The sequence below is a fragment of the Juglans regia genome, chromosome 12 (genome assembly GCF_001411555.2).
Source record: "Juglans regia cultivar Chandler chromosome 12, Walnut 2.0, whole genome shotgun sequence".
Taxonomy (NCBI): Eukaryota; Viridiplantae; Streptophyta; class Magnoliopsida; order Fagales; family Juglandaceae; genus Juglans; species Juglans regia.
The window spans coordinates 5,639,802-5,666,374 of NC_049912.1; the positions used below are offsets into that span (position 1 = coordinate 5,639,802).

Consider the following 26,573-nt stretch of genomic DNA (forward strand, 5'->3'; position numbering starts at 1 on the left):
CATTTTCACGCACGGACCGGGCCACTGATGAAGAAACTGGGCCTTACAGATGATGCGGTAAATGTAGTGGCAGAAGAAATTTATGATGCCTTACTTCTTGCAGTGCATAGTCTGATTGATAATTGGTTGTTGGATTCAGGGGCTTCGTTCCATAGCACCTCACATCGAGAAATCATGTAGAATTATATTGTTGGTGATTTTGGGAAGATGTATGTGGCTGATGGAGAGGCACTGGATGTAATGTGAGTGGGTGATGTGCACATCACACTTACAAACAGGGGTGTGTGGACTTTACAGCAAGTCAGACATGTTCTAGATCTAAAGAAAGACCTGATCTCTGTGGGACAGCTTGATGCAAGCAGTTATGCAGTAGCGTTCTCTGGAGGAGCTTGGAAGATCACTAAGGGTGCGCTGGTCTTAGCTCATGGTAAGAGATCTAAATTGTTATATTTAACATCAGGGTCCAGTGATGTGCAGGGAAATACAAGAGTGCAAAAAGGCAGGCTTGATCCCATAAAACAAGTGAGGAAGCCAAAGAGAGTCAACTTTGCCGTTCCTCATGAAAGCCTGGGAAAGTTGGCTAAGGTTACCAATATCGATTCAAGACCGGATACTCCTGGTGCAGTAGGAGTTATGAGTCGCCATGTGGATGTACTGACTAAGGGCGATGTACGTGGATGACTGAAGTCGGACTTGATTTCAATGCATCTTCTGACTTGAAGACGGGATGTGAGCTTAGAGATGATAGGGCTTGGCTGGAAACAGCGGCTGGCATGTGGAGACCCAGTCTCCAAGTGGGAGATTGTTGCGGTATATGTGAAAACTGGATTTGGAGCTGAAAAATGTGTTTGTTGGATGTGCGCTCGACACGCGCTCGACATGCGCTCGAGTTAAGCTCAACCTGTGAGTTCGCTTGAGTCCTACTCGACAGTGAGCTCGAGCGAGACCTAAACCCTAGTGTTTGCTTGAATCCCGCTCGACACCTCCCTTGAGCCAATGTTGATTTGGTTGTTTGCTCAAGGCGCACTCGACACGCCGCTCGAGCAAAGATCGTAGATTTTGCCAATTAGGGTTTCCAGTGCCGTTTGCTATATATTTGTCATATTTGACTTGTGTTGGATGACTTTTCAGCCTATTTTGAGAGAGAACAATTGTTGAGTGAGTGTATATTGAGTGAGAAAGCAAAAAAGCCTTAGAGAATAATTTTCTCTGGTTAATAAGATTTTTACAGCTCTATGGACGTAGGCAATTTGCCGAACCACGTATATTGTGCGTCGTGTGCTTGATTGTGATTTCTTTTACTTTATTTGTCATCGTTGGTGTGTGTATTTTGCATAGTATTTCACAACAGCCATTACACTATAGTATTACATATTTGATTTTTTTTTGTTATCTTATCTCATTTACCAAATGTATCCTTAGTCTTGATTAGCCCCAATTTTTCTCTTAAGGGTCTCAATAAGCATTTATAGCATTTTCTTTTGAGGTGTGGTATATCTATTTGATCAATTTTATTGACTTTCGTTCTTTCCTTATTGCTGATGAGAAATTTTTGAGTTGAGAAATGACTTTGACTCTAATACAAGTTGGAGCTTGAGGTTATGATTCTAAGTTTAGGTTTGGATGATGAGTTGAGATGAGATGATAGTTAAAAGTTAAATAAAATATTATTAAAATAATATTTTTTAATATTATTATTCTTTTAAGATTTGAAAAAGTTGAATTGTTTATTATATTTTATGTAAAAAATTATGAAAGTTACACTGATAAAATGAGATTGAGTTGAGAGCTTCTCTCAATCCAAACCAGTCGGAGTTGAGCCCTTCTCGAAATCAGAGTCAGAGCCTTTAAAAGACTTCGACTCTCATTAGAGTCAAGCTTAGAGTTACATATTCATGGATCAGAGCCAAACCTTATCTATAATGCTGCAGATCGTATGACTCATAAAGCCAGAAAGAGTAACCATAGATATGTTCATTTTTATAATTATATTTTAAATGTGGTCCTTATATAAACTTTAAGATTTTCATATAGAGATTGGTGTATTTGATATAGTGAAACCATAACATTAGTTGGTTGCAAAATCGATGTATGAATATTAGGGGTGTACAAAAACCATTAAAACTGGCTGGGATCGATGCAGACTGGCCGTCGGAGTACTAAATCAGCCGAAACTGGTAGAGAATCGGTCGGCCGATGGTAGAAATAGGCTGCAACCGACGTCGGCCGGTTCAGTTCCAGTTTGAACCTGGTTCAAACCAGCGAACCGGTCGATTATATATATATATGTATATATATATTTATATTATACGTGTGTAAAATAATGTCGTTTCACTTAAGTAAGTGAAACACCGTCGTTTTAAACCCAGGTTTTGAAAAAAAAAAATATATGAAACGACGTCGTTTGGTTTAATATACCAAACGACGCTGTTTTGGGTTAGGGCTTCAACCTTAAGTCCCGACTGCCCCTTCCCCTCTATCATTTTCACTGCCATTTCCCTCTCAGCTCTCTCTCTCCCTCTCAGATCTCTTATCTTCCTCTCAGATCTCTCTCTCTCTCTCTCTCTCTCTCTAATGCAATCTCCCTCTCAGGCTCTCAGATCTCTCATCTCCTCTCCCTTTCTCTCCCCGATGCAATCACCCTCTCAGCTTTCTCATCTCCCTCTCAGCTCTAATAGGACGACACACACAGAGAAGACCGATGAAGGGCTACCTCCCTCTCCTATTCATTTTTCTATTTTTTATTGTGATATTTGATTATTTGTTGTGAGATTTGCTAATATTTGTTGTGAGATCTCAGATTTGTAAAATTTCTTTGATGGGAGTGAAATCGACGAGGACACCGATAAACCAAGGGTAATCGACCGAAACTACTCCGGCCGATTTTATCCCCTTCATTTGCTGGTTTCGATTTGTATCACCCCCTAAAAAACATGTCGGACCGAAACTGCACCGATATGGTCGGTTTTCACCCCAAATGAATATTATCATTGTTGAGAAACAAAAACCATTACAATGTAACAAATAAGGACTCCAATTATAAATTGAGAAAATAGTAAGGAAATGAGAGGCAGATTACAACTTATAAGCTAACTCATGGACAAGCCATTCAAAATTGATCAAGTCAAACTCGATTATTTTATTAAATTATCGTTCGTCAACACAAAATCATGATTGCTTGTGAAACTAAATAGTTTCGGGTACGTTTAGGTAGTGAGAATATCTGAGAAGTGTTGAGAATGTTTGTGAATAGTTATGAGTAGAGATTGGAGTGAGTTTATAGGTCCTATTAAGAGTATTTTGTGTTATTTGGATATATGAAGTATATTGAGTTGTTGATTTTTGGATAGATAGTTAAAAAATATGTGAGTCCCATAAATATTATAGTGATTTTATTTTTAGTAATAAATATTATAGTGATTTTATTTTATTTTTATATATAATAATGATAAATATTTTAATGATTTTATTTTTAATTTATATATAATAGTGATAAATATTATAGTAATTTTATTTTTATATATATAATAGTGATAAATATTATAGTGAATTTTTTTTCCTTTCCTCACTTTCTCTCTCTCCTCTGGCCCGATTCACCCACGTCTAAAATGGGTTTTGAGCCCAGCCCGGCGCCGCAATGCGCCACCCCTTCATGCAGGCGACTCCACCAGCCACCACCAATCTCCCCCACGCGCAACGTTACGTCTCCTGCGGTAACCCAACCGAAATGGATGAAACTCATTTCTCTCCACTTGCGTCGCCGTACGCAGCCACCCAGGCCACTACACTTCCACCACCTCACACCTGCGGCCACCTCTCACAGACCCAGCCACCACAAACCTCCATCTCCCTCTCCGTCGCATACACGCAAACTACCCTTTCCCTCTCCCTCTCCGTCAACCACCTTTGGTTGCTTTTGGGGAAGAATGCGTGCGAAGGATGCGAAGAGAGAGGGAGAGAGGGAGAGAAGGGTGCGAAGAGAGAGAGGGAGAGAGCAGGGTGCGAAGAGAGAGGGAGGGAGAGAGAAGTCTGTCCGCCATACGAAGAGAGAGGGAGGGAGGGAGAAGTCTCTGGGCAGAAGTGTGCGATCGGCATTTGGATGTTCAACACTTATCATATGTACAAAGTCATCTAAGAAGTGTTGAGAGTATCTGACCCTCCAAACGTAGCCTGCTCGGTTCGATTCGACTCTTATGTACACCCGAATAACTCGTATTTATTATTTTTAAAAAATTAATTTTAACTTTATAATAAGAATATCTTGAGTAGTAATATATAAAGAGGTAAGGGGAAATTATGTTCTTAATACTACTTATATATGTTACTTGAATCCTTATAATAAAGATATCTATTGTTAAATTTATATATAAACAATATTATAAAGATATTTACAAAAACTCAAATATTATTTGCCAAAGTCTGTACATAAATTAAATTATAAGATACCATATAAATAATCTGTTTTCTCAAAATCATGTATCTTTTAAATGATACTTTATAATTTAATAAGCCCGGCCGGATTATTCGAATGATAGAATTAAGTTCTTCATCAAGAAAAACAAAAAGAGAGCATGAACATGAGATAAATATCGGGAGAAGGTTGCCAAATTGGAGGGGGCCGGGGGTCATTTAAAGCAGCTTCCAGCTCCAACATGCATGCATGGCAAGTTTTTGTCTGGTTTATTTATTTTTAATTTTTATTAATTTACTGCATTAAGTAATTATTATTATTATTATTATTATTTAGTAATTAGATTTCTGCATAGACTAAATTATTTGATAATCGATCTTTAAAAAAGTTATAACATATCGATATAATAATTCTATTAACGTATGGCCGACATGATCAATTAATTCCAACATGCAACATGTCATGAGGGCGAGGGCGGGCATGCAAATGTCTATGGCACCATGCATGCAGCCAATTTGCTTACACTTTCTTGCATATATGTTGTCTGGGGAGTGTTCTTTTTAAATATATCAGATTCCCTGAAACTTAATTTGCTCCTAATTTTCTGAGTATATATGTTCGAACAGCTAACAGATTCCTGGGTTTCGTATATATACTCGTACGTCAAAATTATTTATTTGAGACCAGTTAATTTCAATGAAATGACTATTTATAACTAAAATTGATTATAAATAATCTTTTAATTATAATAAATTGGTCATAAAAGCATGTTTTTCTTGTAGTGCATGAATATATATATATAATTGATCTATTATATACAGTCATTTTTACGTATTCATTTTATATTTTATTAATATGATTGACTGCGTCGCATTTTTTTAATATAAAATAATTATTTTGTTCAATCACATTAGTGGAGTGTACAAATAATACGCAATAATGACTGTATATAACAAAACTCTATACATAGTACTTCTTTTTTATTAATTAAAAAAAAAAAAGAGAAGAAAATCATGTCGTGATCGGAGCCTCGTTGTTTTTGAGAGAGACGGGATGAATTGTTGCGAAGACAAGAAGGAAATTGGAAAGGTTGGTCCCCTCTTATATTGATGCTAAAATTTGTAGCTACAGAAGAAAAACAAATAATATTATTCCTCCACAGTATTATTCCTCCACCTAATTTAATGTAAACATAAAAGGTGATAGTGCCAATTGTGGCCTTTTCTCCTAGCATTGATTTCTCCATGTCCCCTCCTTGTCTTCTTTTATTTTCATATTAAAAATATTTTAGGGAACCAATCCCCTTAGCTCTCTCCATCAATTTTCATACCTATATAATCTATCTCCTTAAAAAAAAAAAAAAAAAAATCTTTGTTTATAAATAAATTTTAATAAATTATTTTATAAATTAACGTGATTTAATATGATAACTTAATTAAATATATAATATAATAAAAATATTTTTATGTATGATATGATATGATAACATTGGCCGGCCTTTTGGCATTTTAGATTGCATTTGGTTTTGAAATTCAGTTGAATTCAGTCTAATTTTAAATTAATTCTGACTTTCAAAACACCAAACTCTCAAATTATTAAACTCATTGTAATTCAAAACCTTCTTATATGTAGAACCCACAACCTTTTTTTAACTTAAAACATCTTTATATGTAAGACCCATAACATTTTTTAATTTTTTATAAAAAGTATTAAATTTATCTTAACATCAAAGCATACTTTAAATTCAGTTTAAATGAGCCTTACATAACTTACTCTACTACTCAACTGATCATTACTATTAATAAAAAATTTAACTGAATTGAATTCAGATCAACATCCAAATACAGTCTGAAAATTCATTCTCCCGCAAAATCATGCAACAGAAAAGCGACATATATATATATATATATATATATATATATATATATTAATGTTGCTATATTCGCGCTTGTCGGCAATTTCAATATTTCATAATGTTGATTTCTCAACCAATCAATTCGTTGTTCATGATCTGACACAAAGAAGATCTCTATCTGGTGATCTCTTGCATATATATAGTTATATACTCCCATTCCTCCGGTAAATTAAATTCCCATTTCGTTTATGAGTTTGCTATTATATCTAGTGTACGGCAAGCTTTTATATATAAATTAATTAACTTTATTTTCTTAGGAAATAAAGAGATAGAAGTCCTTTAGAGAACTAAGGCATAAATATCACACAAAGAATTAATATAAAGACGAAACAAATGATTGACATGAAAAACAAAATAACAAATATTGTAGAATTCACTTTATCTATTTTTCCATCTCTGACTCGAGACACTTTATATGTATTTATCGTTAAAAAAATATTTTAGACACAAAAAAATTACACAAAAATAAAGACAGAAGAGAAAGTACATGATTTCCTCATCTTCCTATCATGGTTGCCAAGCTCTTTCTCTCTCCTTCGTTTCATATATTGGCCATGCATAGACACATGATGATACAAATAGGATAGAGTTAATTGAAGTAATCTTAGTTAACAAAGAACGACAAATAATATGAAAATTTTAAACTTGTCCTCACAAGATGAAGACGACAAACAATATCTGATTTTTTTTACATGGGTTTGGCATCACAGCTGTGTATGATATGAAGCTTATCTTCTCTTACAAAGACAAAAATTCACATGAGTTGCCTGGAAGAACAAAGAGACACAGTGAAATACGACACAGAACAAGTTGTGCATGACTTCTAGAAGCTCATCACAGCTCCCAACCTCTGTTTCCCTTCTCCCTCCTCCTTTCTATGGAAAGTAATCATTTTTTCTGAAAACAAGAGCAGAAAATCATGTAAGAACTACAGTCAAACATGCTAAGCATGCACCAGAATATATCAATCTGCTCACTTGTTGGAAAATATACAAACTGATATGATCACCGTCAGGCACGTTAAATTACTAACAATTATCTGTTTGAGGGAGCCAAAAAGAAAAAGAAGAGATATATAGCATCAGCAAACCTATTGACATGATCTCTTGCAATGAAGAACAGCCTCACGAATTGAGCTCTCCATATCAGGAAACCTTTGTTCCGGAGATGCTTGTGGGGAACTGCTCCAGCTCTTAACTTCCAGTGATCTCCTGTCGATGTCATCAACTCTATTACATTTTCTTGATCCCCGTTGTACTCTGCGGCATAAAGGCCGACAGAGATATCCAAAACACTCCCGCAAGATTCTCCCGGTCGCCAATGTTCTTTTCCATCTCCGGAGAAAATGACAGTTAACTTGAACAGTTGGAACAAGAGGTCTGGAAGAAGATGATGCAGAAGAGAAAGGTATGAGGGGATTATTATCGCTGTTTGAGACAATACTGGAGGAGTAGTACCGTATCCTTTGTGGATTTTTAAACACTGGTTTAATGATGCCGTTGGAGAAAAGCTCATCAGCATGAACAAGATCAGAAGAAGAAGAAGACTGGGATATGGGAACATTGAAATCAAAGTTCTGGGTTTCTAATTCCGAGTATCTCTTTGAGTTTTCCTTGGAAAACGAGCATTTTGAGGTGGTCTCATCATGAGAAGTACTTTCAAAATTTGGTGCTCTAAATGGGATGCAGCCAAAATGATCATCCAGACGATCAGGGAGTACTTCTGCATTTGTTAACCAACTGTATGAAAAACTCTCAGTGGCTAGATCAGGCTGTGAGGTTTCCATGGTTATTGTCTAATAATGCAAAATGCTGTTGAGGATAAAAGGAAGACCAAAACCTAATATACTTGTAGAGAGCGAGAACTCACATGATTCACGATATGATTCCTATTTTAAGGTCTCGTTTGGATTCAGAAATACTTTCAATCCATCTCATCTTATCTCATCTCATAATTATTATAATTTTTTTAAATTCTCATTTAAAATATAATAAATAATTCAACTTTTTCGTTTAATCTCAATCATGATAATAGTGATCTCCCGATGATCATGCATGGTGACCACAAATGCGTATATTGTCTACAGTACCAATTCCAAGAAACAGACATGTGAAACAAGAATAGAAAAACAAACCATACTGAATATTATTATTAAAAAAAAGCTATATTTCTAAGTTGTCTGACTTAATGTTTTGCAAGTAACTTCACTTATAAATCAAATTTTATCTTGTCAACGCTATTTAAAGTGTGTTCTTCGCTTGCAAATAAGATGACACGTATATTAAGTATTTATATAGTGACAAATATTATTGAATTTTGCTAGCTTAACTCGGTTATACTTCACAAAAACATTATATACAACCACTTACTGCTATTTATATATGTTTTTTAATATTTAATTACATCTTATTTTTCCAAAAATAAAACAAACGAGTATATAAAACAGCTTGAGTTAATTGCAAAATCAATATCTAAGTTGTTACGGTTTTACAAATGCAGGCTTAAATTCTCAACTTTCACAAAAGTTATACTTCAACTTCAAACAACTCACTATTAGGTACAATATTCGCCAACCTCCTGTTGAAATTAAGAGAACTGCTATAAATACAAAAAGATTACATAAAAGTAAACTCACAAACTGTATGGTGTGGCTTTACATGATCGGTTATATATACTTTACAATAAAAGTAACTTTACAATTTGACGCACTACATCAAACCACGTCAATTAATTGTGGATTTACTTTAATTTGTGTAATCTCTTTATGACTAAAGTATTTCTCTAAAATTAAATTCAATGGAGCATTGCTATATATGTGCATGGCATATTAATGCCATACGTCAGTTTTTTATTGGCTGTGGCATCGGTATGTAATATTAGCTAATTAAATTAGACTGATGCATGCATGGCATGTTACCAGCTTGTAAAGAAAAGTTAATAAAAGTATTTAATTGCGAATTTTTCGAAATTCAAGTACTAATTATATAAAAGTTTAAAACCTACGTCTCGATTTGTAAAAAGGTGAAAATCTAAGTACTGATTTTACATTAATTAACATATACAAACAGTTTAATTAATTAATTAGTACCGCGAGTACTTACGTCAGAATTAGGTACTAAATTAATATTTGATATTGATATATCCTAACTTGTTCCATCGTATAGAATACCAAACAAGAAACTATAGTAATTGACCTTTGCCGTCTGAATTATATATATATGTATGTAATATTATTAAAAGGAATAATTGAATTTTATATATAGTAGTGTTCTGGAAGAGCTTTAAATAATTAAAAGCCTTTTGCGTGGACGTTCTAGAAGTCATTCAAACATTATTTTTAGATAGATGGCGTTCTAGAATTAAGCAACTTTAATTTAATTTTTTGGATGGTGATCATGATCATCTAGAAAGCAAGCATGCATGGTGATCATTAATTTAATTAATGATACTTTACAATTAATGCTTTAATTAATTATCATGCTAAACAGCTTCTTCTGCAATATATATCTTGTGATCATCACCATATAATATATATAGGAATTACAAGACTAAGTACTACTACGTACTGCTCCTTGCAATATTGTGTATTATTTCCATGTATTTGGAATATGAAAGGGTAATAAATTCTGAATTTGCTGATGATATAAAGACATGGAAGTACGTAGAACATTATGGTGTACTCGATCACATAAAACCAGGTTTTTGTGAGTCTTACTATGGTCTAATGGGATCGGGAGGATCGCGATCGATCCGCTTGAACTAATTTAGATCAAGAGTGAGAAAAAGAGAGACACATAAAGTCGATCACTGCGGGCACAAGATTAATGTCCATTTAAATCTTAATTTCAGCAATATTGAATGTCAAATAAATATTACTATAGTGCCCATTTTGGATATTTATATCTCTCTCGTTTTAAGCTAATTTAGAATTAGGACAAATTAAGCACACACTACAACAAAAATTAAGCACACACTACAACAAAAAATTAAGCATGTAAATAGACCCCATGTTCGAATGTCCAGGGAACATTCTAACGTAAATATGTATACGTTCGAACGCAATGCAATTTCTCAGCTGCCTTTAGTGATGGTTTCGACAAACTATCTCTCTCGTTAATCTTTGTGTTTAGGATATCTATCCGATGGAGAATATCGGCGACAAAATCTCCAACAGTCAATCTTTCAGTCGATGTGCGCAGTAATATCTAAGTCGACAAAATTTACTGACTCGATCTTTCAGTCGATGTGCGCAGTAATATCTAAGATCATTGCATCAACCCAAACAGACCGCGCATCTCTCATAGATGTACTTGTCGGCAGTTGACTAGTACTTCCAACACCAAGCTCAGACTGGGTTGGAAGAACAATATTTGGTACAGGGCCAAGATGACGTCGAGCATGTCCCTTCCCTTATCCAATGCTCCAACGGTGTGTGATAATGTCGATGTGGCTCATCTGGTTTTTCCTCCACTCCTCCACCATGGGTTGCACACTTTGGGCCAGTAATAGTTTGGTAATGTGGACTCCATATGGGAGGTTGTCCGTGGAGACAATGCTCACCTCGTAACGGATCATCTAAAAAATACGAAGTGACAACTCGATGGAGTCTCCACGTGCCACTTGAACTGTGCACATTTCCGACTAAATGTGGCCTTATGTCCCACAGGATCCACATTTGTTGTAACAATAACATGCAACATGCAATAAAAAGAACGAGTTGTACTTGTTTGAAAGAGTTCTTCCTATCGATCCGGTCTCGATTAGTCCCTGTGAGGATGTAGAAATCCTCATCTCGGTTGCCATCCTTCTCATCAGTATCTCCAGCCTCCGACCGATCAATTGAATCAGTAGATGATGCAGAAGTGCCTACATCTGCATCTACTAGGGGATCCATCCATAGGCTGAGCATTTTCTGTAGTCGATATCTCCTTCATTCATGTTTATGTTGCTACTCACACTGATGAGCACAGTAAGTGGATTGATCCTGTTGCTAAAGATAATTATGTAAGTGACATTATTTTCTGTCAATAAATTATGCAACATGTGAGTCATATTATGTTTGATTTCTCATTTCTTTTAATATATTACTTATTGTGTCTTTTTTCTGTAATTGTAAGAAAAAATGATTGAGATTCAATCAGTCTCTGAAGAATCATCTCCTTGTGACACATACATATTCACGCAAGTGCTTTGGACCAAATCTGGTTTGGTAAAAGGTTTGAGGCGTTCTTTCAAGCGTGTCGATTCATCCTCTAAGACCTCGACTTTGGAAGTTGACAATTTTACTAAAGATTTAGATGCAACACGCCAATAAATTGAGCAGATGAAGTCGAGACAACAGGAGTTGAAGTCTCTCTTATCACGACAGTCTGACTTAGAGATGCGTTTGCAAGAGCAATAAAGAGACATCGATGAGAGAATACGCATTGAAGTCCAAGAACAAATACAGAGGGAGATAATGGTCCAGATGGTACGTGTTATGTCAATTCAACATAATCGTAGTGGGTGAGGAAAAAAGAAGAAATTATCAATATATCATTATCATTATTAGAAACTTTTATTGTCTATTTTCATAACTCTATAAGATATTATTAGTTGTTACATTTATAGTGTAATAATATGAAACAATTTTTATGCTTTTTAATTTTATGAAATTACTACTTATTAGAACTTTCGTATGTAAACAACAAACATTCAGACATTGCTTCACGTTCGAATCAACGTTCGAACAAAATACTAGTGTATTTGAACAAAACATTCGAATGTAAAACACTACGTTTGCACGTTTTAACGCACAAATAATCTAAACGTTCGAATGATTAGAATTGATAAGTGCAAGCGACAAACTAACATCTGAACGTTAAAAATTTTACTTTCGAACTCTTCTCCTTTAATATCCGAATGCTACATTTAAACGTATCCGAGTTAACGTTTGAACGTTGTTACGTTCGAACATAAATATCATTCGTGAGAAACAAAACCAACAAATGTCAATTTTTTTACATGCAAATGTTAATCACTCAGGTTAACGTTCGAACGTCGATTTATACGTGCGAACGTTACTTTATGTGACGGTTTTTAACTGTCACAAGAAATTATCACATTCAAACGTTACATCTCACGGAAGACTTCCAACCATCACTAAAAAAGCTTTTTGTGACGGTTGAATAGTAAACCGTCACAGAAAATATTCTATGATGCCTTTTAGGTGACGGTTGTGCTAACGATCTTAAACTGTCACAAAAAAGTTTTTGTGATGGTTTGCGTATTTTTTGTGACGGTTTCGTCTGTCACAAAAATCAAATTTTGTTGTAGTGACACTAACACATCCAAATTCCTTAAAGTTATAGGATAACTTGAAAGCATGCATTGAGTTAAACCAATCTTGACCCTTCATTTAAATATGAAAAATACTATAGACAGAAATGAATCCCACAAAGGGATCTCACACATTGATGTGGCACACTGCCAGTGTGCCACGTCTCCCCCATCTTGGCAGTGTGCCACATCTCCCCCATCTTCTTCTTCTTCTTCTTCTTCTTTTCTTTCTCCCCCCTCCTCGTTCCGGCCATGGTGGTCGGGGACCACCTCAGGGTGGGCAGAAGCCGCTGATGGTCCGAACAACACCGCTAGCAGGGACATGGAGCTCTCGGTAGTGCCATGAGCTTGCAGTGCACGTTTCATGCACTGTGTCGTGGTCGACGGCCACCGTCAGTTGGCCGGGGTGGTCACAGCTTGCATGGAAAACAGCTGCCGTTTGTTGGTTGGGGTGGTCGAGAACCACCCCAAGGAGGGTAGACAGCGCCGGCGATGGAGAGGGGAGGAGGGGAAAGGCGCAGAGAGAGAGAGAGAGAGAGAGAGAGAGAGAGAGAGAGAGAGAGAGAGAGAGAGAGAGAGAGGCGATGGCATAGTGGTATTACTTATAGATGTATGAGAAATCCTTTGGGATCTTATGTATCGTCGCCATGTATAAAATAAAAAGAAAATTTAAAGAGAAAAAGAAAATTATGTATTTAGAAATAAAACAATTAATGTGCGCGATAATGGAATGATGCATGGGGAATATCACGACCTTTTACTTTCAAATAAAGGGTCAAGATAGTTTAATTGATAAACTTTAATTTAAGAACTTGAGGGGATCATCCTTAATGCTAGTGGACATTAATATGCAGTAATTCAATTTAGAAAGACTCGTACGTGTACATGATGTGTTAATAAAGTAAGCAACTGCTCATTAAAAGTCATGTCAAGTGCATGATGCATGCATGCTTAGATTAATATTGTAGCCTTGTCTTCTTTGCCAGAAGAATAACAAACAAGAAAAAAAAAAAAAATCGTCTCATACGTAATTTATAAGACAAATGGACCTAAAGCAATATTACCAGCTGCTCCATGCCAAAGATGTTTTAATGAGAAATGTTTTAACTACAAAAAGATTTCACAAAAAGTAAATTACTCACAAACTAACGCGATTTGATTCGATACGTCAAATTAATTGTAAAAATATTTTTATTATAAATTAAGTTATACGTATAGATCTAATGTATCACATGAAATCACGTCAATTTGTAAGTTTACTTTTATAAAACCTCTTTGTGATTGTAGTAATTCTCTTTTTGAATATGATTAATATGATTGCATGTAGAGGATCAGTGTGCTTGGAAGGCAAGTAAGTTCTCTTATCGAATAATTAATGATTATATATGCAGAGATACGACGTTGAATACATACATGAATAAATTAACAAAATGAAAATATTAATGTATTATTGAAGTACCTCAAAAAGCCCCATCCACTACTTTCCCTCCGGCCAGTTGCAACTTGCTTCCATCAAAAGAAAATTTCTCATGAAAGACAAGGTCCAAGATCTTCATGACATGGGCAAAAAGCTAGGTTTAAAACACAAGGACAAAAGAAAAACAAACTCCAAATTTATAAGATTGTCCATGGATGAAGTGTTTGTCATTTTTGCCATGGTGAGTCACTTTTAGATAGATCGATCCATACTATGTCTTGATTCTCTTGACAAAACATTTAAGGATAATTGGAAATATTTGTTGTCTAATTCAAAACAGACATATGCCTAAATCCACATGAACAGGTTATAATTAGCATGCAGTGTCTGAAACTCCCGAATAATGGAAATAAGATTATCTCTGTTTCACTTAAAATGGAGAGTATCCTTTTTAATATGATTCTCCAAATCACCGTATAATAAATGCAATTAATTCATATATCTCTTTTAAGAAAACTCATGAAAATAATGTAATATTTTTCCTAGATTATATTGTGTAATTTTCTAAGAAAAAGAAGGGAAAGTTGGAAAACTTCAATTTAATTATGCTCTGTACGGGGACTTTGGATACAGAGGTGATTAAATGAAACTATTTCATCTCATCTTATCTCATTTAATCTAATCTAATTTTAACTAATAATCTTATTATTATTCACAAATTATCTCAACTCATTAACTATCCAAACGGGCCCTATATTATTGAGAATTTAGCAATCAATGAATTCAGTTGAATGTTACGTACGTTTCAAGTTTCAACCCATTTAAAAATGGAAAACACTAATTTGCCCACTTTGTTTAACCGACCTATTTGACCGCTGGTCAAATTTTTTATTTATTTTGTACTTAATGATTAAGGAAGTAATTTTTAAGTGTATTGATATATTTTTTATTTTTTAAAAATATTTAAATGTATTAAATAAATATGAAAAGAAAAAAAAAATTCCTGAGCGGTACGCCCATCGATAAAGGTTGGGCGGCATAGTAGCCTCACCCTTTAAACATTTGTAAGTATAAGAGAACATTTCTTTTTTTAATGAATGGGCATATCACAGTTTTTTAAGCTGATCAAAAGAGTATGAGCAAAAATTCTAAGATCATACCTTCTTTTATCTCAATCTGATAACAAGGTCATGCGTATGAGAACACTTGATATAAATATATATATATATATATATATATATTATATTTATATATATAATAAAAAAAAGACATTTATTTTCATTGATCACCAATAAAAACATTTTAGGATATTTTTTTTCAAAAATTAACGTTCTTAAAATTCTGAATAACCCATTGACACGTTAAATAGCGGGAAAACAGTGTTCAAGAACTATTCAATTGCTCCATTACAATAACCCAAAAGTAAAAGATGAATGAAACAATGCTGAGAGAGAAGGAAGAAGAAGAAGTGCAGACAGTCAATGAAATATTGTTTTAAATCCTTAAATATTAAATTAGATTTAATTTATTTAATATTTTGACAAAGAAGAATTTAATCATATACGCAGATACAAGTCATTTGCAAATTTTCTATTGAGGATCAAACATTTGTAAGCGTTCCATATGGCCAAAGCTAAGAGACAAGGGGAAGTTTCAAATTGTTCTCTTTTTTTTTATACCTTCAGACACCCCCGTCTGCGTACAGCCAATACCATTCATAAGACAGAGTAACCACTAAGGCACGTACGCAGTTTGCAGCATAATGACAAGGTTAATTGGTTTTTTGTTAAAAATATAGGCATCCTCCAACTATAAAACTGATGATCCTCCTGACATAGTTACAGCACAAGAATAGCATACATAGCTTTACTGCAGACACAAAGCTTATACGAAGTAACAGCATTAATGGCTTCCATTTCTGCAGCCTCAATGTCATTCCTTTCCACCTTGGTGATGCTAATGCTACTAGCATTAAGAGGTGCAAATGCTAGTGGAATTGCCATTTATTGGGGTCAGAATGGAAATGAGGGCACCTTGAAAGAGACTTGTGCCGCTGGAAACTATGAATATGTCATCCTTGCCTTCCTTCCAACTTTTGGCAATGGTCGGACTCCCATGTTAAACCTTGCTGGTCATTGTGATCCTTACAGCAATGGCTGCACCGGCTTGAGCTCCGACATCAAGTCATGTCAAGACAAAGGCATCAAAGTCCTGCTTTCCCTTGGAGGGGGGGCTGGGAGTTACTCACTTTCATCCTCTGAGGATGCTAGGCAAGTGGCCACTTACCTTTGGAATAACTTCTTGGGTGGACAATCATCTTCTCGTCCACTCGGGCCGGCTGTTTTGGATGGAATTGACTTTGATATCGAAGGAGGGACAGACCAACATTATGATGATCTTGCGAGGTACCTCTCAGGATACAGCAACAAAGGCAAGAAGGTTTACTTATCTGCAGCTCCTCAGTGCCCATTTCCTGATGCTTGGATAGGTAATGCCCTAAAGACAGGTCTGTTTGATTTTGTTTGGGTTCAATTCTACAACAATCCTCCATGCCAGTACACCAGTGGTGATGTTGCCAATCTCGAAGATGCATGGAAGATATGGGTATCGGATATCCCAGCCACAAAGATTTTCCTAGGGCTACCTGCATCTCCTGAGGCTGCTGGAAGTGGCTATATTCCTGTACCTGATCTTACCTCTAAAATTCTTCCATCCATTAAAGGTTCTGCTAAGTATGGAGGTGTGATGTTGTGGTCAAAGTATTATGATGATCAAAGTGGATATAGTTCTTCCATCAAGAGCCATGTCTGAAACAATTAGTACTCTATCAAGGTTGTGTGTGGTGGAGTTGATCTATAGTCACAGGCTCATAGCCTTATTTGTCTTCCACATGTAATCTTCATTTGTGTATCGATATCATTTATATACTATATATATATAAATGTGTGTGTGTACTATAAAAATCATGAGTCTTTGACATGCATGGTGAGCTGCCGACATATTTTCTTTGCAGAAAGTTGATGACTTGTAATCAAATAGGATATGATGCTGCTCAAAAGCATCTTTAGTTTGGTGATAAGGAAAAATTAATTTTTCAATTTTAACTAAAATCTGGTTTATAATTTAATACACCTAAATCTATCAAAATTGACAAACGAATAGAGTACAAGATTTAAAAATGTTCAAATCATAGTACTTAGTACTATCTCTTTCATCTAGCAATAATGACTTGACTATATTCAAATCATTCTCTCCCAAATAGATTTGATAGCATCCCTATCTTTGAATTATTATCAATTTTTTGGTTAATATGACAATTACTATCAATTGTCGAACACCAATATTTTCTTTATGCTTTGTTTTCAATTTACATGTTGTTTTAAGTAGGTGTTCAAATGACTCAACGCCTAAACTATATTTCATATAGTTACTAGAAAAATAGGGCCCACAGCTGATGTTTGCCCATGTAGGCCTTTATTTTTGTTGGATTTTTGTGTTGGCCCAATTTTTATTTAGTCTGTCCTATGTTAAAGCCCGGCCAATCCAATATTTAGTTTGTTGCCAAGGTATGTGTGATCATTACTTTTATTAGGTTTTTCTCGTTGGTCTTTTGTTTTTGTTTTCCCTAATCAAGCATATTATAGATAGGGGTGTAACCGGTCCGGTCCGGTCCGGTCCGGTTTTGGATAAAATTTAGGACTAAACCGGTATGTACCGGTTTTGTATTTTTCAAAATCAATTACGCACCGGTTACCCTCCTAAACCGGTACTTCCGGTTTTACCGGTTTCCGGTCCGGTTTTTTTAAAATATAAATTTCACAATTTGTCATTAAAAATTTGTTTATAAAAAAAAAAAATTGATTTAAAAAAAACTGTTTTATACTTTTATTAATATATTAGACTATATAATAGTATTAATATTAGACTATTAGTATAGTTATAAGTTATATATTAGTATTAGTTATAAAATTTTAGTGATTTAGTATTAACATTTTATGTAATAATTTATAAATTATAATAAGAAATTATTTCATAAATGAATATATATGTTATATATAAAATTTCACATAAAAATTTATAATTATACATTATATATAAAACTTATATATATTAATATTTAATATATATAAAATATTTTGTATAAAACTTATATATAAAAATATTATTTTTTATTTTTTTAATCAACCGGTCCGGTCCAGTCCAAAAAATTCTGGAACCAGAACCGGACCGAAACCGGCCAGTTTTTACGTTTTAAAAACCGGTCCGGCTTGGTCCGGTCCGGTCCGATTTTCCGATTTTCCGGTTTGAGTTTACACCCCTAATTATAGATATATAAAATAGTTACAAAATATAAGAGATAACAGGGTGGGAGGCCTCAACATTCATCCCAAACTACCTAGTACAACAAAGGAAAAAGAAGAAAAAAGAGGGATATGGGGCTAAAGACTTGACCTCACCCATTTCCAACAAGGGGAAGCTGCTTGGAGCGGTTTTGATATAGTATGATAAATGGACTATAATACTACGACCAGAAGTCGTCGTGAGTGGATCTATGTTGCATGTCGCTGGTCTAGACTGATTGAATGAGACTTTCACTACCTTTTCCCCACAATCCTTGATTAAGAAGAGCGATAACATAGAAAGATAGCAAGCGGGAGAAGCATCGAATCGTCGATGGGCGACCGCCATGAATTGTGGTGGCACATGAGGACCACGTGCCACACTAAGAGAGTTGAGGTTGGTCAAATCTAAAAGATCTGAGGCCGCTGACCCCAAAAATGCCTCGTGTGGTGGCGACAGACTTGCCCTGGTGTGGCGGCACATGAGATCCACAAGCGGTTTGGGCCGCACGTGAGATGCACATGCCACTATTTTCAATGGTTTTCTTCTACCATCCGAAGGATCGGAGGCTAGCAAGTCTTATGGTGCGACGGTAAACAATATCTAGATTATAAAAACGAGAGGAGCCACCCTCTAGACAGAGAAGGTAAGATTTTTGGACCTTCTCTAGAAGGGTGTGGCTAGGAGTTGAATGGGTGTGAAACTTCATTTTATACCAACTAATAATAATAAGACACATAGGAACTATACCAAAATTAAACATGGTACTACATGCAGTGAATCTGTCGTCCCTCTCTCCCCTATACACCCAAAACCTGATCTTCACTCTGTTGTCCCCACACACCCATTGTCACCCCCTCCCCCCTCAAAAAAAAAAAGAAAAATCGGATCAAAATATGTTCCCTTCTCGATCTCTCTCTTCCTACTCACCCCACCGTCGATTTCATTTTCTCCCCCCGCTCTCTCTCACTAAAATATTCTCTCTGACTAAGATTCTCTCTCCCCTTCAAACAACGGTTTACTCTGTAGTAATGATAATATTTTATGCTTATGGTGTATTTTTGGGACTGGGTTGAGTGTATTTGTTGCTCTATAACGGGTTGTGACCTTTTGGCAATGACTTGCCCATTTTGGAATATTGAGTTAATTCCTTCTAGACGAGTTGTTGTCACCGATCAACTTGAGAAGATTGTTCTAGTTAAGCATCCAGCTCATATACTTGCATATTACTCCCTTGCTAGACCAATAATAGATTTTCCATATACCAATATCCCTTTGGATCCAAAATCCTTGGTTACTTAGAGCTACATATACCTCTTCTATCTATTAAGGAGCTTTTTCCCTTGTCATGTCTTGTTCATAAATGTTTTTCCCTTTTGTTAAGAGGTTTATGATTTTAATGTAATCTTTCTGACCAAGTTCCAAAGTTGAGAGAGGAGTTTTTGACTTTATTCCTGTAATAAAGTTGGGGTTTTCTTTTGTAATTTAGAAGCACTTGCATCCTGCATTTCTTGTTACTGAATCATGGAGAAAATTTTGTTGATGGGAGGCAAAGGGTCTAACAACATGATTTGGTCACGAGTGGCATGAAAAGACTCATTAAGACCCATGAGGAATTGTATGACACAATCTCTTTGATATCTATCAAGGAGAACAGTGAGCTTTCCACAAGTGCAATTAGGCAAAGGATCATATATGTGGAGTTCATCCCATAATGTCTTAAATTTGCCAAAATAAATACTCACAGAATCATTTTCTTGGTTCAAACCTGTCAAGGCCTTTTTCAATTGAAAAATACAATGACCATTTTGTTGAGTAAATCTATCCTTGAGCTCAACCCAAATCTGTCTAGCATCATCAACAAGTGCAATGCTAGATTTCAAAGAGGAGCTGATTGAATTTTGAAGCCAAGAAACAACAAAGGCATTACAATGCTCCCATGCATCATGTAGAGGGTCAGTGAGATCTTGTTGTTTTAACAAAGTGCCATTGATAAAACCAAGTTTATTTTTGGCTCGAAGAGCTCTGCATATAGCTCTGGACCAGGTGGTGTAGTTTTCTGTGGTGAGGTGGTCAGGAACTAGAGGAATAGAGGGGTTGTCCCCATGTCAAATCTGTAAGGGTTGATGATATTGGTGAAGTCTGTAAATAAGGTGTTTGAGTCTTCAGCCATAGGAAAAAAATTCACTCTTATGGCTCTGGTACCATGTAAGAATAAAAAGAAAACCAAAAAAAAAGAAGAAGAAGAAGAAGAGAATGAATGATTGCCAAGAGTGAAAAGTTGATGAAAAATGCTACTATCTTTCATTCATGCCGTGTGCTCTTTACAAGGTACTGCTATGTATATATAGCAAGTAATCTAACAGACTAAAAATAAGAATATTTGTACAATTTACTGACTAATATTGTAAATACAGAAAAGTACATGACACCTCATCCATTTGAGGGACTTTCTAGTAATTTATTTACAAAGAAATCTTCACTTGTTGGTGCTGAATGTGATGCATGTTGTAGCAAATCTGGTGCAGTGTTGTTACCACGAGTGAGGGGATTATTCTGATCCTGCAGCTCCAAGGTAGTGGAAGTTGGTGATGCATGCTACTCCAATAGAGGAAGTACTCGAGAGGGGTGAAAATTGTTTCATCATAAAACTGCTAACCAGGAAGCATTATAATCATGATGCTTTCAAACAGACAATGCGAAAGGTATGGAGACCAGTTAAGGGAGTCAAGTTTCGTGACTTAACCTCTGTGTTCATCATGGTTGAATTTGAAGATGCTCGGGATAAGGCCAAAGTGATGCAAGAGGGTCCTTGGACTTTTGATAAACATCTGATTCTTATGAAGGATTTTGATGGAAAGTTGCATATGGGTAATCTGGAGTTAGTTCATGTACCATTTTGGGTCTGTATACATGATTTACCTCTAATGGCTCAAAATGCAAATGTTGGTAAACTAGTTGGTGATACGCTGGGAGAGGTATTGGAAGTGGATTTGGATGTGGGAGAAATGGCGTGGGGTGAATACATGAGAATCAGAGTGAATTTGGACATATCCAAGCCATTGCTAAGGCGAAAGCGTATGGGTGTAGGGGATGAAAATATGACAAATCCTTGGAAATCAACTACCTCCTAGTCTCCTTATTTTCTTTAGTGAACTCAATTGGACAATTGAACAGTTCTTGAGATACCATTTTGAGGATGATCATTTAAGCAACGAATGAAAAATCCACTAGTTAGTCTACTCATTGGTAGATGTAAAAGTGGAAGTCCAATTTTAACTTACCCAGAGTTAATCCGTCTAGTCTTCATGATAACATGAGCTTATGAACTTTACCTTAGTTCCAACACTAACTCGTCTGCATTTTTCTACTAAATGAACCTCAAAAACTTCATGAAAATGACATCCAAGATCTTGACATATAGCACACACTAAGCTTTTTACGGGAAGAAAAACCTTCTAAAGACTATATCTTGCTAATGGATGGAATGTTGTGGGGAAATGATGGATCATACTATGTCTTAATTCTCTTGACTAGGGATTTAACTGTGTGGAAATATTTCTTGTCGTGTTCAACCATTCATGTGAACCGAACTTGGTGGGATTGACTCACTTCTAAATAGCACTCATTGGCATAGAAGTTAAGAAGCAGAGCATGATCATTTTCCTCCTATAAAAGACATGCTTCTCTAAACACAACGAGCACCAATAGAAAAACCAAGTCTTAACAATCGCAAAACCTTGTGCATTATGGCATTAAATCCTACTATCTCACTACCTTTCCTCTCATTCATATTTCTAATGCTGGCGCTTAGTACTGATGCTGGTGGAATCGCAATCTATTGGGGTCAGAATGGAAATGAGGGTACCTTGAATCAAACATGTGCTACGGGAAACTATGCCTATGTAAATATTGCTTTCCTTCCGACCTTTGGCGACGGTCAAAAACCAGTCATCAACCTGGCTGGACATTGCGATCCAAACAGTAATGGCTGCTCCAAATTAAGTTCTGAAATTAAATCGTGTCAGGCAAAAGGAATTAAGGTGATGCTCTCCATCGGAGGTGGGGCAGGGAGCTACACCCTTGCTTCGGCTAAAGATGCTCGACAAGTTGCAACCTATCTTTGGAATAACTTCTTGGGGGGACGATCCTCTTCTCGCCCTCTTGGAGATGCTGTTTTGGATGGGATTGACTTCGACATTGAGGGAGGATCAACCCGACACTGGGATAAACTTGCGAGGTATGTCTCCGGATACAGCAAACAAGGAAAGAAGGTATACTTAACGGCAGCTCCTCAATGTCCATTCCCTGATGCTTGGATGGGTCGTGCTCTTAAGACCGGCCTATTTGATTATGTATGGGTACAGTTCTATAACAATCCTCAATGCGAGTATGCCTCAGGTAGTACTGCCAATCTAATAAAGGCATGGAACCAATGGACTTCTATTCCTGCAACCAAAATATTTTTAGGACTTCCTGCAGCACCTAATGCAGCTGGAAGTGGCTTCATTCCTGTTGCTGATTTAACTTCTAAGGTACTTCCGGCCATTAAAAGTTCTGCCAAGTATGGAGGTGTGATGCTGTGGTCAAAATACTATGATGATCGAACTAAATACAGTTCTTCCATCAAAGGCAGTGTCTAGAACTCCAAATCAAAAGAGGATCTCTGAGAATCACCCTATAATAAATGCATTAATAATGAATGATCTCTTTGTAGGAGTCCCCATGACATCTTCCAAGCATACCTATGCTCTGTAGTCTGTATGCTCTATAAGATGGCCTCCATAAAAATATCTATCCATCCATCAATATGATCCATGTTTGCCTCCTCCTCCTCCTGATCTCTTTATTTCTTTTCTAATTTGTTTGTTTTTCTGCTATCAATATTGTCTGCACGTTTATCAATATGGAAGTGGAAATGACAAAAACTTGGCAATTAGCTTATACTCTATGATATGGATCGCAGAATTGTACTTGTATAAATTAGTAACGCTATGTACCGCGCGCGTTTGCATCTCAGTTTCATCTCATTATGTAAAATGTGACACTTTTAATACCTTTGGATCATTTTTTATTTTATTTTTTAAAGAAAAACTCAAAGGTTGACGAAAGTTTAGGGACGGAAATATTTTTCATAAATGCACCAATTAAAAAAGTTAGGATTTTTTTTTTTTGATAAAATAATATTCTAGAATTCCGAAAAATCCCTTTATAACACTTAGATCGATCGAAAGGAAATCAAAATCAACTACCAATTGTTCCAACAGCTAGCTAGCACATGAGATAAATGGGGAAAAACAATGAGAAAAGGTGAAAGGAGTTCGTTTAGGTCCAATACCAGTTAAAATTGAACTCGTTGGGTATTAATGGACGGATATTTTTTGTGTGGTGTGATTTATTGGAATGCTTCGACATCATTGTCGGCAGAATGATTATGAATACGTACAGGCATGCAGGCACCAACAATTTGGGTTCATGCACCTTAGGTTGGCACTTCATCAACATGCTGTGGTAACTGAGATTAATTGATTTCAAACATATGAATCCTGCATGGCCCATTGCCCATTTAGACTTTTCTATCATTTATTGCAATCCATTACCAGAGGTGCCAAACATGGAGCCTTAGCTTCCTGCACTCCCAGCAACCAGCCTGCAGCCAGCGCCGGGGGTGGTAATTTTGGTATCCCTTTGATGTGAAATCACCACTTGTCTTAAAAGTTAACTAAGTTGATGGAAAGATATGAATTTAATTATTTGTATTATATTCTTAATACTCACTCTCAAGTATGGGCCAAACTCCTACTCAACGAATGAGCTCAACACATAGAATATTTAATTAAATTGGATAGAGTATAAAGTTAGGGTTTAAACTTAGAACATCTTCTTTGATACCATGTGAAATCACTACTTATCTCAAAAGTTTATATTCGGACATCCCGGTTGTCTTGTTATATTGTTATCCCTCCTACGAGTGATGGATATATGTACCGGCAAACTTGCCTTAAATAAAACATCTGAAAATGGTCATATAAACAATCTCTCTCTCTCTAGGGGCCTCTCTCTCAGTGGTAAACCTTACCAAATATTAGTTGCCTCGACGAATTGCTGTCTCAACAGCTCATCACGACCAATTCAGAAAGAGCTAAATGAAAAGCTGTATGCTGTACTTGGGCACCAGATTAATTCAAACTGGATTTGGTTATACCTTCAAGCATGATTAAGCACCCCAGCCCGCGGCAGCCTGCATGCTTGCTGTAATACCATTCTTGAGAGACAACTAAACAAATGGCCTGATCTAGACATTTTTATAGCACAAAAATAATGTTGGTGAAATACACAATAATATAATAAAAAATTACAATTAAAATAAAAAATAAGACGAAGCTAGTTTGGATTGAGACACGGAAATATCGCTCTCTTTAAGGAGATTCAAGCCCTCTACGGTGTACAAAGTCTCAAATTAACCGGTGCAGCAGAAATCTTCTTGACTTGACTCCTTCAAGATACAACAGCTCAACTGATCGTCGTATGACTCAAGCCTACTCTACACAAGTGGTTGAGCCCAAAGCTCCTCTCAAAGAACACCTTTCTTTTATCTGGAAAATCTCTTAAAAATATATACTCACTAAGTATATTTTTGTTTATCACATTTTCTGTCAAATATTCCACACATGTACACACCGTAAGACCACCCAAATATATATATATATATATATATATATATATATATAAAGTGTATTAGACAAAAAAGTGACCCAAAACTTAAAGGACGTAAACGGAAATAACATTTACTAAATAAGCCAATATTAACAGCTACAAGCCCGTTAAGAAACATTGAAGAAACCGTTAAAGCAATAAAGCTTCTTGAAAACCAAAACGGTATGATCACTTAACTCTCTCCGTTCCGCTACTGGCAAATCAAGAGAATAAAAGCAAGTTTAAAACCGTTAAAGCAATAAATCTCATAAATCCTAATAACTAATTTTAAAAAATATCAACATTCCCCCACTATTTTTTAAAATAATATGAATAATAATACGAGAGAGATACTTCCAGATAAAGAAGGATTATTATGTATCATGAAGGTGTGCTCTGCATTGAACCCTCACTTAGTGAAATAACAACCTTTACTCCAGAGTCAGTAGTGGTCTCAGACTTGAACTATGACTGTTTAGGGGAAATAAAGAATTATTACTCACACATAAAAATCCAGGTGTTGACATAAGCTTTATTAGCCAGCACATTACGACCTTGTGCTCATCCCGGTTTCATGAGTGTATTTGAGAGTAAACCCAAATCTCATAGAGAGCGGCCCCACTCTCACACTCACATAGATGAAATCTGTCAAGGGTGTTCCTGTAATTCTTACACCCTACTCATAAGAGCTACAGAATTTCATTAAGAGTTTCTTTCAAAAACTCATCCTCCACAGCATTACAGGATAAATGCACTCCCATCATAGGAATGAGAAATAAAAATAATAGTGCATTTCTTACGACCATCATATGATTCGTTTTTCCCATTGAACCCAGTTATCAAGATCTCTGGTCTCCGGGTTGGGTATCCTCATACATGGCTCTTGAATTATGGGTTTTAATCTCATTCCCCTCGATGTATTCTAGATCATTTCTCTTGTCTAAAATTTGTATAGTGAATCCACATTAATAACACCATCAATAAGAAAAAATCTCATAGTACTGTATTTTTCTTCTAAATGATCTGGATTTACCATTATAATAACGGTTTTGTATTCTATCAATTATAGTAGTACTATCACAATAAATTAATTGATTTTTTCACAAGGAAATAAATCTCTCAACAAAATTGCTTCCTCCTTGAAGCCAAAGCAATTCAACTCCATAGTTGACTTAACAAAAATACAACAGCGCCAAAACATGTAATAAAGCACTTAAATTTTAAAACGGCTTGATATTAGAATCTGAACGTTAAAAACTTTTGGTTATGGCATTAAATCCAAGATTAATACCATATACGTTTTAAAGAAAGCTAACGGCAACGAATAATAGTGGCAGCCGACGTAAATATAAAATCACTTGAAAAAAAAAAATTCCGCTCAACTTAAAAGCACTGAACAAACATGAACGTACATTTAATATAAAAAAGTTAAAAATATTTGGCTTTACTCCCATAAGCTCAGTAAAAAAAAAAAA

The 26,573-nt window shown here is 35.7% G+C and overlaps 3 protein-coding genes across 3 annotated transcripts; 2 read left to right on the plus strand and 1 right to left on the minus strand.

Moving 5' to 3' along the window:
- Positions 1-6,820: 6,820 nt before the first annotated feature.
- On the minus strand, positions 6,821-8,139 carry LOC109014839 (probable membrane-associated kinase regulator 6). Its single transcript, XM_035683707.1, has 2 exons — positions 7,417-8,139; positions 6,821-7,223 (listed from the first exon to the last, which is right to left on the minus strand). The coding sequence occupies exon 1, from the start codon at positions 8,110-8,112 to the stop codon at positions 7,417-7,419; it is 696 nt and encodes a 231-aa protein (XP_035539600.1). The 5' UTR covers positions 8,113-8,139; the 3' UTR covers positions 6,821-7,223.
- Positions 8,140-15,966: 7,827 nt separating this feature from the next.
- Positions 15,967-16,872, plus strand: LOC109002690 (hevamine-A-like). The gene has a single exon (XM_018980538.1). The coding sequence runs from the start codon at positions 15,967-15,969 to the stop codon at positions 16,870-16,872; it is 906 nt and encodes a 301-aa protein (XP_018836083.1).
- A 5,247-nt stretch (positions 16,873-22,119) lies between these two features.
- On the plus strand, positions 22,120-23,224 carry LOC109002689 (hevamine-A-like). The gene has a single exon (XM_018980537.2). The coding sequence runs from the start codon at positions 22,152-22,154 to the stop codon at positions 23,043-23,045; it is 894 nt and encodes a 297-aa protein (XP_018836082.1). The 5' UTR covers positions 22,120-22,151; the 3' UTR covers positions 23,046-23,224.
- Positions 23,225-26,573: the final 3,349 nt, after the last annotated feature.

Bases quoted from the DNA above. Each gene is read 5' to 3' on its own strand.
- LOC109002689 (XM_018980537.2), top strand. From the start codon at position 22,152: ATGGCATTAAATCCTACTATCTCACTACCTTTCCTCTCATTCATATTT.
- LOC109002690 (XM_018980538.1), top strand. From the start codon at position 15,967: ATGGCTTCCATTTCTGCAGCCTCAATGTCATTCCTTTCCACCTTGGTG.
- LOC109014839 (XM_035683707.1), bottom strand. From the start codon at position 8,112: ATGGAAACCTCACAGCCTGATCTAGCCACTGAGAGTTTTTCATACAGT.